This window comes from Artibeus jamaicensis, unplaced genomic scaffold (genome assembly GCF_021234435.1).
Source record: "Artibeus jamaicensis isolate MK-2021 breed Jamaican fruit bat unplaced genomic scaffold, CSHL_Jam_final scaffold_847, whole genome shotgun sequence".
NCBI classification, from domain to species: Eukaryota; Metazoa; Chordata; class Mammalia; order Chiroptera; family Phyllostomidae; genus Artibeus; species Artibeus jamaicensis.
The window spans coordinates 11,314,999-11,327,213 of NW_026522057.1; the positions used below are offsets into that span (position 1 = coordinate 11,314,999).

Consider the following 12,215-nt stretch of genomic DNA (forward strand, 5'->3'; position numbering starts at 1 on the left):
CAAGGCTGGGGGAGACAGGCAGGCTGGCTGGCCTTACACACCTCTTGGCTGCCGGGGAAACTGAGCCAGAGAAACGGCTCTATTGGATAGTGGCTGGGCCCTGTCCAGTGCACGCAGCCACCCTCCCCCGGCCACTCACACACATGTGCACTCACACACAGAGTCCAGGGGAAGAGGGAGGGGAAAGGAGAAATAAAAGTTCTTGGCAGCCTACAGTCTGAAGTGGAACTTTCAGAATCCCTGACCGTTAATTTGGTGACGGGTTGGACGGTGGGTTCCAAAGAAAGGCCCCTAAAGTGCCTTCGTGTCCAGACCCAGGTTCAAGGGCAGTGATTGTCAGGGAGGCTGCAGGCCTGGGTCCTGCTGACTGCAGTGTCAGAAGCCGGCACACCCAGGGTGCTGGGCCCTCAGCGCTGTGACGGCCTTGCCTCTCCTGCCGGCATCTCTGCCTACTTCTTCCACACCTGAGGCATCAGAACCCTTTGTGGATGCCTCCCACTGACCCCAGCACCGCCATGCTCCTGAAAACCAGTTTGCACTAGTCCTGACTTCCTCCCCTTCAGCTCACATAAACTCCCTGCCTCTGGGTTTCAGTTTCCTCCTCTGTAAATGGGAACAGAGATGGTACACGTCTCACCAGCTGGAGGAAATGTATGGGAAGCAGCACGTAATCAGTGCTGGCAGCTGTGATTATAATGACTGTTACTGGTCATTCTTGTCCTGTTCAAAATCTCCCCAGTCGTCCAGGGTCTCCATGGTTCTGCACTAGGGGGCTTCCGTCCCCTTCTTTGCTGGCTCCCTCTCAGGTTCCTTCCTGGGGTCCACTCCTGCTGCCTGGCCCTCTAACGGCAGCGCCCCCCATTGCCCGGTGCTTCCTGGGTGACCTCATGTACTGCGAGGCTCCAGTTATAAGCAGTGACCAGAGGCCCAGACTTTGTGGGGTCAGTTCTGACTTCCAGCCTTTTGTGTGCTGTCCCTGTGAGGCCGAGAGCCAGGTTGGGCCTTTGTAATCCCATGTCTATGTGCTAAAGCGTTTAAACTTCAGGCTGCCTTCTTGGTCATCCCCCGGAAATGTTCCCTCAAACTTAATAAGTTCCAGCAACTCCCTCCCGATTCTTCCCCCCCCATGCCCTGTCTCAGTGGATTCACTTTGCTAACTGTCCCGCCGAACAGACAGGTGGGCGACAATTCCATCACTGCCTTCTCCCTTCTCAACCCCTGTACCCAGCCAGTCTCGGGGTCCTGGGCAGCCTGTCTCCGAAACCGCGCTCGGACTAGGCGTCTCCCTCCATCCCTTCCCTCACGCAAACCACTTGCTGTGGCCTCTTTGTCCTGAGTTCTTCCTCTGTCCCCTGGCCCACCCACATGACCCCTCTTCGTGCAGCCCACGGAGCCCTCGTCCCATCCAGGTCTGGTCTTTCTTCTCCCTGTAGGTGCTACCGGTTTGTTCCCTCAGCGGGAAACCCCTGAGAGCAGGGCCTCGTGTGACTCACAGACGACACCCTGCCTTGTGAGAGCGGGAGGAACTGCAGGCCAGTTTTGGTGGCTTTGGATCACAGAGGCCAACCTCTCACTGTACAGATGAGCAACCGAGACCCAGCAGGGGAGGGGACCGGCCCGCACTCACGGAGCTGGAAAAGGCAGCAGACCTGGGCTAGGACTAAGGTCTCCGGGTCCAGTTAATGGTCTTGGAAGAAGATAGGGACCCCGAGGCTGGGAACTGGGCTGTGCCAAGTCACCATTCCTGAGGCCTCCGTTAGCACCTAGTGGTTCACTGATGTCTCTTCCCCATCTCCAGGCCTTTCCTGATTCTGGGAAGGACCACCTCCAGCTCTGACTAGATAGCGCCCACTCATACTTCGCCTGGCGTCTGCTCTGATCCCCACCCCACCAGAGATCCCCAAATACTCCCCCAACCTCTATGGGACAACACCCTCTGTTGCCCTCCTCTACCTGCAGCCCCACCCTGTGTCTCTCTGAGGTCCAAGTCTTCCTGCCAAGGAAGTTCATGCCTTTCTGTCCATGGGAGCTAGGAGCATCTCATGCCGGAGCCGGGGTCGAGGTCTGAGCCCCATGGGAGAGCTGGGGACAGGTGGGGGTGTATGAAGACTTGCAGTTTCCCTTCCACCTGTCCATCCCACATCACCCCACTTCCCATCCCCCCTTCCCCTGCCACTCCTCCTGGCCAAAGCTCACACCTCAAAGGTTCCGACCGCCACTGAGGCACACAGAAAATACTCACTCTTTTGTCCACACATTCATAGACATACTCTCGCCCAGCCTCTCACACTCAGTTATACACCCAAACACAGTCAGACAATAGTCACCATGACACAAGCTCAAGGACGAACAAGCACACGCCCAGAAAGTCTCAGAGTCACCGAGAGTACCGAGTTTCTCTCACCCTAAACACACACAAAGATGGAGGCTCACACAACCACAACTCTACACACCTGGTCACACACACACACACACACACACACACACACACAGCCACAAAGTCTCTCACACACAGACAGATGCAGAGCAATACACAGTCACACACAGAGAAAAACAGACACACACAGTTGCACACAGGCCCCCAGAGACGCAGAACAATGGGCACATTGTCTGGGCTTGCAGCAGCTGGGGAGGAAGGAGCAGCAGTGTGGACAGAGGAGGCAGTAGGGGCTGCCGTGCCCCAACCCCCTTCACCCCCGCAGCATCCTCTAAACCTCTTCCCTCTTCCAGAAGCCAGATTCTGCTGGACCTGGATTTTCTGAGGGGTTGGGCTCCGAGGAAGCCCCCGCCCCCAGCCTCCAGGAATGTGTGGTGCGTGTGTAGGGGTTCCTCTGTGGACCAGGTTTCTTCAGAGGCTCTGGGGACTTGGATCCTTTATCCCTGGTGCTCCTCCCTCCTTCTGGGATTATCCAAGCAATTTGCCCCTCATTCCCCTAGGGCAGTGCCTGGAAATCAGGAGCCTTGGTAGGAGCCTTGGTATCCGCTCTTAACCTTTGACCCAAACCCCTCCGAACTCACTCACCCTCCTTCTAAGCCCTACCAACCGGGGGCGGGCAGTGCCTGGCAGCATTGTGGGTTCCCTATTGTGGCCAAGACAGAGATGCAGGTCACAACGTCCGTCCCTTAGTGGCAGTGGGTGGAGAAGTCACCGTCATATCCTAGTTGCTGCAGTGGGGCATGGTGCCCTCCCTGTCCCAAAGCTCGCTCCTCTTGCCTCCCACACTGTCCAAGCAGCCTCAGATCTCAACAGAGAATTCCTTAGTGTCCGCAGCCCATTTTAGCCGATCTCTCCACTCTTTCTCTCCCTCAGCCACTGGTATCTGCTGTATGCCTTTGGACATGTCACTTTCCTTTTTTGAACCTCAGCATCCCAGTCTGTAAAACAGGAGGAATGGAGCTAAGAGTCTTCTGTGGTCTCAGAGTGTGGAGGGATATGGAGGGTATACGAGTGAGTGCTGAATATAGAAGCCACCTGGGCCTGCCCCTCCCACAAACTCCGCTGCAGTCAGACCTGTGGGAGTTTCTGACCTCTCAGGCCAGGGTGGGGGGTAGTATCTCCACAGCTGACCGCCTCAGTCCTCCCAGAAGCCCCTACCCATTGTAGGTTGAAGGGGAGATGGACACCATTGCTGAGCAGGCTGTCCAGGACACAGCCTTGCTTTTGCAACACTGCTTCCTCCAGTCCCCATCCCCTTCCTCCCGTATGTTCATCCTGACAAACAGCCCCTTCGCCCCAGGCAGCTGGACGCACACACACATCGTGGGGCCAGCCGCGACTCTGGGGCTCCCGTAGCCTGTCCAGGAGTGAAGGGGGCCTTGGTGATGTCCTACCCCTCCTCCTCCTCAAGAACTGGACTGTTTTCAGGTTTCTCAGTCCCCCTCTCGGGGTTTCTCTGCCTGGTTGGTGGGTTGGTGAGTTCTGAGGTGGGGGAGCAGATGTGGGAGGAGAGCAACAGCCAGTCAGACATACTGTGTTAACCTCTCTGAGTCCCGGGCTTCTCAGCTTTCAAATGGAGATGAAGATGCCCTTCTAGAGTCCCCGGGACCACTTGAACTGGGATCCAGTCTGAGGGCATGAGGGACCAAAGGTGAGCTCGTCTGTGCTGGCTCAGCATAACTGGCCGCCAGGGACCGAGCGGGTGGATGAGGAATGGGCCTCGCCAGTCTGACCAGAGTGATGCCGCAGAGGGTCAGACCCGGGGGGGGGGGGGGGGGTCCAGCAGGGAAGTGGGTGAGACCTCTGACCTGCTGCGGCTCGGAGGGAGAGCAGACCCTAGCCAGGGGCCCTGCATCTTTGATGACCACATTCTCTGGAGCATAACTCAGGACTAGCCGTCGGATGCGTCACCCTTCCAAGAGTTCTAGAGGGAGACTGTCAGGGACTGCCAGAGCAGGACTAAGGTAATGGGGGCGGGGGGGGGGCACGCCAGATGCTGGGGCCGCTCGCTGAGAGGTGGGCGGTGGGAGGAGGAAATGATTTCTCTCTCCCCTTATCCCTAGGAGCATTCCTCTGCCCCGCTCGCCGAAGAACTCTCCTCTCCCCTTCCCACACAAGACCCCACCTGCCCTGTGGGCTGTGGGGGACCAGACCGCTGGCGTCGCCCACTGCACAAGTGGGGCGCGCGACCAGAGCCCGCCTCCGCCCCTCGATTGGGCGCTCATTTAAATGCCCGGCCCCGCCCCAAGCTCCGGGCGCTCATATAAAGGCGGCTCGGCGGGCGGCGGGCGGCATTCTGGCGCGGAGCAGATCGGCGACTGGTGCAGTTGTTGGGTCGGGCACGAAGAGGGGGGTGCAGCTTGATTTCCCCCGATACCCCTCCCCCTCAGGCGCGAGCCCCACCCCTTCGCCCGCCAGGCCGACCCCGCCGAACCACCCCCTGCGGCGCGAGCCCGGGGTGGCTCCGGGCGCCCCCCAGCAGACCCCCCATCATGGGCAGCCAGAGCTCCAAGGCTCCCCGGGGCGACGTGACCGCCGAGGAGGCAGCAGGCGCTTCCCCGACTAAGGCCAACGGACAGGTGGGTGCGCTGGGCATGGCCCGCCCTGGCCCCCTCTTCGAGTACCTTGCCCCCTCTGGGGCCCTGGGCCGGGGCCGCGCGCTTTGTCCGGCCCGGGACACGCGGCAACCCCCTCCCCCGCCCGGTCCCTTTGTTCTCGGCGCCGCAGCCCCCGCGGGTGAAGCGAGGGGAGGGGCGGGGAGGGGGCGCCGGCCGGGCCCCGCCGCCTTCTTTGTTCGCCGCCCTGGCCCCCGGCGCTGCCCCCCGGCCGCCCCGAGTGCCGCGCGGGGAACAAAGGGCCGCGCCAAGGGGGCGCCCAGGGGCCGCGGGGCGGGTGCCCTCCCCTCTGAGCACTCCACCCGCATCTCCGACCTCGGTGGCCAACGGCCTTTTTTTCAAGGGGTAGCCGAGATGTGGGGAGAGCCTGCGGTGAGTGGGGGGCCGTTTACACAAAGCAAGGAAGCCGGAGAAATAGGCCGTCCAGGTGCGGAGAACAGCGCCCCGGGGCGGCTTCCCGCCCAATCTCGGCTGGCAGGGCTCACCCGCCTTCCCGGGGCTCCGCGGCCGCCTGTGGGTCTGCGCGGAATGGAGAGCGCGCCCCGGGGGAGGTGGGTGGGGGGCCACGGGACCCCAGCGCCTCCTGCTGGCCACGGCCTCGGTTCTTGGCCCAAGCGCCCCTGGAAGGGCAGGAGGAGGGAGATAGATGTTTGACGGGATCCCGGGTTTGGGGTGAGGCTACAATCAGACTCGGATGCAGTAGAATGAATCGGGTCTTCATTGTCTGGAAGAGGTCAGAGGCAGGCTGGGGGGGGGGGGTGTAGAGTCCTGACCCTTACTGCTGTCTCCTCTGCCCCGCAGGAGAATGGCCACGTGAAAAGCAATGGAGACTTATCCCCCAAGGGTGAAGGGGAGTCGCCCCCTGTGAACGGAACGGAGGAGGCAACTGGGGCCACTGGTGATACCATTGAGCCAGCACCCCCAAGCCAGGGAGCTGAAGCCAAGGGGGATGTACCCCCCAAGGAGACCCCCAAGAAGAAGAAGAAATTCTCTTTCAAGAAGCCTTTCAAATTGAGCGGCCTGTCCTTCAAGAGAAATCGGAAGGAGGGTGGGGGTGAATCGTCTGCTTCCTCACCCACAGAGGAAGAGCAGGAGCAGGGGGAGATCGGTGCCTGCAGCGAGGAAGGCACTGCCCAGGAAGGGAAGGCTGCTGCCATCCCCGAGAGCCAGGAATCCCAGGCCAAGGGGGCAGAGGCTAGCACTGCCTCCAAGGCAGGAGACACAGAAGAGGAGGCAGGGCCCCAGGCTGCAGAGCTGTCCACTCCCTCCGGGCCAGAGAGTGGCCCAACACCTGCCAGCGAGCAGAATGAGTAGCTGGGTGGGGGCAGGTGGGTGATCTCTAAGCTGCAAAAACTGTGCTGTCCTTGTGAGGTCACTGCCTGGACCTGGTGCCCTGGCTGCCTTCCTGTGCCCAGAAAGGAAGGGGCTGTTGCCCCCTCCCAGCCACGATCGATCCCTTTCCTCCTTTCCTTCCCTCCTGTGGATTCTCCCATCATCCACCTGGTCTTCCTCTCAAGGCCAGTTGAAGATGGTCCCTTCCCTGTTTCCCCAAGTTAGGTTAGTGACGTGAAATGCTCCTGTCCTTGGCCCCACCTCTTTTCCTGTCCCCATCCCTGCAGAAGGCAATTGCTGGTTTTTCCCAATTCTTTTCCAAGTAGGTTTTGTTTACTCCCCAAATCCCTGAGCCAGATGTGGGGTGCCTGTGTCCAGCCTTCCCCCTGTTGAGTTTAGTCTCTTGTGCTGTGCCTAAGTGGCACCTGGGCTAGGGGAGGACACTGCCCCTGTCTAGGTTTTTATATTTGTCTTACTCAAGTTCAAACCTCCAGCTTGTGAATCAGCTTTGTCTTTTTTGACTTGGTAAGCAAGTATTAGGCTCTGGGGTGGGGGAAGGTCTGTAATGTGAAACAACTTCTTGTTGTCTTTTCCCCCCTCCCATTGTTGTAAATAACTTTTAATGGCCAAACCCCAGATTTGTACTTTTTTTTTTCTAACTTCTAAAACCATTTTCTTCCACCTGGTTTTACTGTAACATTTGGAAAAGGAATAAATGTTGTCCCTTTAGTGGTGCTTTTTAATGAGTGATCTCTTCTGGGGGAAGGGTGACAAGACTGGTTAACTTCAAACCTGAGGAAGGGATATGAAGAAAGGTGAGTTGGTGTTGTGTTGTTGGGGGTTGCCCATACCCTTGTGGACCCCAGAGGGCAGGGGAGTGGAGACAAAATCAGCCCAGGAATACTGCTAGATGAGCTCAGAACGGTATAGAAATGTACCATTTTATTACAAAGACTCACACACACAAAAAGAAAATATCTCAAAAATGAAACTGCCTATCTCCACCTGCAGAACCGGGGAGGGAGGGGACCACAGGTCAGGCAGTGTGAATTTCTTGGCTCACCTGGGGCAAGTGGAGAAGTTGTGAGAACATAGCCAACCTAAAGATGGCTGATGTCACCTTCAGGAGCCTGTAAAGAACAGGGAGTCCCAGAAGACCCAGCCACCCTTTCTAAAATGCTCAATAAAAGGCATCTTTCCAAAGCTACTAAGCGGAAATTTGGCATTTCAGGAATTTTGTCCTATGGATGTTTAAGAGAACGATCCCTTCCATCCAGAACCAGCACCCTTTATGGTTCAAAATTAAGAACTGGGGAGAGCTGGTAAGGCAGCTATTAGAAGAACTCACTCAGCACATGTGCCCTGTGCTTGGGGCCCTGGTTCCTGTCAGGTCCCTGGGGATATTTATATTTAATATATTTTTATATAAATACACAGAAATAGAAAATATAAAATCTGAGGGGTTGCAGGAGAAAGGTGGGAGACTTTGCAAGAAGTCAAAACTGGAGAGATCTGCTCAGGCCAACTTGACCTCCTCTTTGACCCTGTGGAAAGAGACTGGTATGAGATAACCCACTCCAGAGGCCTTGAAGCAAAAGTGCAGGTACAATGACTTTCACAGGACCCCAGCTGCTCAGGTGACTGCTGAGGACCCGGGGCTTCCTAGCTCTGCCTAGAACTGCAGAGGCAGACTGGTCCCTGAAAGAGGCCTTTGTAAGCTAAACCAGCTGTCCCTGCGCCTTCCCTCTCAGTGTAGTGGGACAAAGGGGCTGGTGCACCAATGCCAGGGAGATGGCCGACAGCTCCTTCCTCACCCTTTGGCTTCTTGCTTGTCCTCCTTGGTTCTCTCTTCCTCTGTGACTTCTGGAACATAAAAGTGCACGATAGTCAAGGACAGCCCCTCTGGAAAGACCCATGGGATCTTGGCTTACCCAGAAACCCCTTCCCCACAGTACAGCTCACTGGATAGAAAAAAAGAGAAAAGCCCATCCCAGGTCCACCTAGTGAGCCCCGTGAGAACAAACAGGTCTGACCGGTTTCCCAACCTGCTAGAGTCTGAACCAGGTGGGAGGAGGCAGCCCCCTGGGAAACTGGAGTGAAGTGCCAGGAAAAGGGCTTGGGTGGTATGTGAGAGCCACGCTCCTAACCACAGGGAGCCCGGGCATGTCCCTGGCTCTGGAGCCTGGCAGGGCTCAATAAGCCAGTGGAGATGTCGAATTGGATTTCATTCTTTTGTAAGCCCTGCCACTTCTGGGCGCAACTGAAAGGCCCAAGGAGCTGAAGAAGAGCCCCATAGGAGCCAGCAGGGCCCAAGTTGGCTCCCTCCTCCCAGTGCCCTACATAGATTCATCACCCTCCGGGGCCTGAGGCTTAAGACCCAAGTCCTGGCTCAGCCCAAACCCACCTTTCTTCTCTTCTGGGTCCTTCTCTTTTTCATCCTCTGTTTTGACTCTCTTGGCCTTTTTGAAGTTGGAAGAGTTCTTCCGACCACCTTCCCCCTCCTCCTCAGAGTCGGAAAACTCTTCCTCACAGGCAATTCGTTTGTCAGAGGAACAGACTGGGAAGCAATGGGAAACACGGAGAGAGCAGGAGATTCTTATCTCTGGGTCCGTGCCCAGTGCGTCCCTGTTCCTGTCCTCCAAGAGGCACCAAGGGAAGGGGACAAAGAGATGGGTGCAGGAAACTCAGGCTCCCTAACTGTTCCTACAGGCACCAGAACTTGGAACTTGGGTTTCCCAACAGATGGGTAGCTTGGGAAGAAATGTGGGAGCAGGAACAGTGGAGGGAAGTCAGAGCTGCCTACTTAGCGGGAAGTACAGGACCCTGGGTCTGGGTCTTACTCGAGATGCGCTTGTCAGGGTCTTCTTCGTCCTCATCACCACTCTCCTCTGGAATGGCATCCTCAGGGATCGCCTGCATTTGGACCCCGGGTGCGTGGGGCAGCATTCTCAGGTTCTCAAACAGTCGCTGTCTATGGCCAATGGTAGAGAGGGTGGCTGGGCTCTAGTTAGGGACAAACCACAGCCTGGAATGTTCAATCAAGGGTTGCCTGGGGATGTACTCACTTGATTTTCTCCAAGTATTCATTCGTGTTCTGGTTAGTCATATTGGAAGGACTGATGTGAAGCTTAAAATCTGGTCCAAAGTATTCAAAGTAGTCGTTGTATGGAAGCTCTAATTGGGATAGTGAATAAGACAGTTATGAGACCTGGCCGAACCAGGGGACCCCGAGAAAAGCCTTTGTAGGTTTATCTGGACCCGTTAGCCCAACTGTCAAAGAGAAGAAAGCCTCCCAGATGGGGTGAGAAGGGTGCCTATAGTACTTCAATCCTTTTTAATGCCATTCTACAATGTCCACACCAGTGGGGGGGAGGGTCTCACTATGAGAAGGCCCAAGCCCCTGGGGTTTAGAAAAATTTAGGTAATGCACACTGGGAGCACTTCCTTACTACCCCAGTTACCCTACAGAATAAAAATTCCAAAGCTATAAATAACTACTGATACTTCTGTCGTTCACACCAAAAGAGGGAGAGGGGCCAGAGTCAAAAAGTACTCAGGAAAAAATGATGGCTATGGTCTGATAATCATAAGAGAACAAGCAGAATCAATGACTAGTATTGGAAGAGGAGAGATCATATGCCCAATGGGAAAGGAGTTGTGAACTTGAGGACAGGCGAGCTCCAGCCCCAGCCCAACGTGCCCCTGGAACTATTACCATTAGGAATCTCTGTGTCCAGGGCCACGGCTGTTTCATACGTCCAGCACCGGGCAACATTACGAATGGTGTAGCCACCTCCTCCCAGCATCAGCATAGGTAGGTTAAAGCTCTTCACAAATTCCACACACTTGGCATGCCCTTCGGTGGGAGAAGACAGTGCTAGGTTACAAAAGCACCCAACAGGACCCTGCCCACCCAGCCCCATGCTACCTGGCCTCACCTTTGATGGTCAGATTGAAGCAACCTAACCGATCCCCCGACAGGGAGTCAGAGCCACACTGTAAAACCACCGCACTGGGCTGGAACATCTCCATTACTTTGGATATGACCTAAAAGGACACATCCTGGTCACCACCAGCCTCAAGAAAAGCTATGTGATATCAGGGACAAAGAAGAACAGGTGCAGCACTTTCTCCTGTGCTTTACCACCTACTCCAGCCATGCCACCCTCTCACAGGCTGGGTGGTAGATGAAAGAAAGTATCAGCTTGGGTTTCCCCATTTTGGATTTCAGTTTTCCAATCTGAAAGCATCTCCAAGAGCCTCCTAGGTTTACTAACACTGAACCTAGAATGGGCTCCACATCAACTCCCTGAGTTCCTTCACTGCCTGGGCTCCAGTGTCACATCCTCTAGTAAGTCTTTCTGACCCTCAGCTGCATCTGTTCTGCTCACCTGGTCCTACAGACTTTGAGCTCGATGTTGGGAGCACCCCGCTCACTTTACTAATTCATTCTCACAACCAGAATCTAACATTACTGAGGACAGAGACCATAAGTCAGGCTTCTGTCATCCTTACTACAAGGCACACAGTAGGCATTTGGTGTTTGCTGACTTTATTAGGCTACTCTATTAATGGTTCCCTGCTGCTTACAGGCGAAGATTTATCTCCTCAGCGTGATATTCAAGGCTTCCTTCGAACTACTGACCCCAACATACATTTCCCACACCCTTCAGCACCCCCACACATCACACTGGCCTACATACAGCTACATATTGGCACCACCGCTCCTTCTGCTGAATGCTACCCCTCCCCCCATCCAGCCCCCACCTCCTTCTTCACATGGGTAACTCCTCATTTTTCAAAGTCTAGCTCAAATGTCACCACCTCTGTGAAATCATCTGACTGCCCTCTCCCCAGCCCAGACGGCAGTCTGACTCTCACTCCTCTGTTCTCCCTCAAAAACAGTACTGGCTGCATGCTGCTGGGTGTGTACCTGCCTCCCACACCCTACCCGGGGTGTCCCACCCGCAGCCTGTGGGCTGCATGCGGCCCAGGACGGCTCTGAATCTGGCCCAACACAAAATTGTAAATTTACTTAAAACCTTTTTTTTGCTCCTCAGTTTTTGTTAGTGTTTGTGTATTTAATGTGTGGCCCAAGACAATTCTTATTCCAGTGCTGCCCAGCGATGCCAAAAGGTTGGACACCTCTACAGGCCTAGACCGTGAGGTGTAGGCCATAGATCATCTCTTAAACACCCTCATATCCAACAGAGGGCCTGACTCACAGAAGGCATCAACAAATATTTGGATGAATTTTGTTTTCAGAACTGAGCACACAGCATGCAATCCAGGGTTTAAACACATCTCCCAACCAGCCTCTCAGTGGGGAGAGATTCCTGAGACACAGTGAGCATGCTCTGCTACCCCTCCCTCAGACCAACCCTGTTGGTAGCCCACGTGGTGGGTAAACTACTTACCGGCTTGAAAATAGCCTCATAGGACTCGTCATCAATCCCATCTCGAAGCGGGTAGTTAACAGCATAATACTTGCCTTTGCCAGCCCCAATATCCTAATCAAGGGGGACAGTAAAGTAAAACTGAAAAATGAAGCTAGGAGAAAGTTCAAGGTTGGGGGCTGGAAGGCTAAAGAAAGAGACAGTGGTTCTAAGAGAGACAAGCTGGGCCCATGAGGTGGGCCAGGGGCGGAGTAGGGACACTTTGGTTAGTGCCATTCCCCTCAATGGCAAGTCTAACTCACATCTCTTGCCATACCACTGAGCCTGTACCCAAACTGAGAATTGTTTATGGGGCCAGAGATTAAATACCCTACTCCACAGCACAAAGATCCTGCCTCTGGACTGCGTTACACCTGGCTGGTGACTGGGTCACAG

General features: G+C 55.5%; 2 protein-coding genes across 2 annotated transcripts in view; one reads left to right on the plus strand and one right to left on the minus strand.

Moving 5' to 3' along the window:
• Positions 1–4,741: 4,741 nt before the first annotated feature.
• Positions 4,742–7,113, plus strand: MARCKSL1 (MARCKS like 1). Its single transcript, XM_037149425.2, has 2 exons — positions 4,742–5,016; positions 5,854–7,113. Exons 1-2 carry the CDS (start codon positions 4,930–4,932, stop codon positions 6,364–6,366), a joined length of 600 nt encoding a protein of 199 aa, XP_037005320.2. The 5' UTR covers positions 4,742–4,929; the 3' UTR covers positions 6,367–7,113.
• A 182-nt stretch (positions 7,114–7,295) lies between these two features.
• HDAC1 (histone deacetylase 1) overlaps positions 7,296–12,215 on the minus strand; it is a 34,171-nt gene continuing 29,251 nt past the window's right edge. Inside the window, exons 7-14 of the mRNA XM_037149424.2 lie at positions 11,802–11,894; positions 10,323–10,431; positions 10,100–10,240; positions 9,450–9,558; positions 9,225–9,355; positions 8,789–8,941; positions 8,199–8,247; positions 7,296–7,928 (exon numbers count right to left, since the gene is read on the minus strand). Of these exons, the coding sequence (XP_037005319.2) occupies positions 7,901–7,928; positions 8,199–8,247; positions 8,789–8,941; positions 9,225–9,355; positions 9,450–9,558; positions 10,100–10,240; positions 10,323–10,431; positions 11,802–11,894 (813 nt within the window). The 3' untranslated portion in view covers positions 7,296–7,900. The remainder of the gene's footprint in view (positions 7,929–8,198; positions 8,248–8,788; positions 8,942–9,224; positions 9,356–9,449; positions 9,559–10,099; positions 10,241–10,322; positions 10,432–11,801; positions 11,895–12,215) is intronic.

What these genes read in the sequence shown, in the direction of transcription:
- MARCKSL1 (XM_037149425.2), top strand. Translation starts at nt 4,930, where the DNA reads ATGGGCAGCCAGAGCTCCAAGGCTCCCCGGGGCGACGTGACCGCCGAG. An exon ending in CGACTAAGGCCAACGGACAG is followed by an intron (nt 5,017 to 5,853) that starts GTGGGTGCGCTG and finishes TCTGCCCCGCAG; the next exon opens with GAGAATGGCCACGTGAAAAG.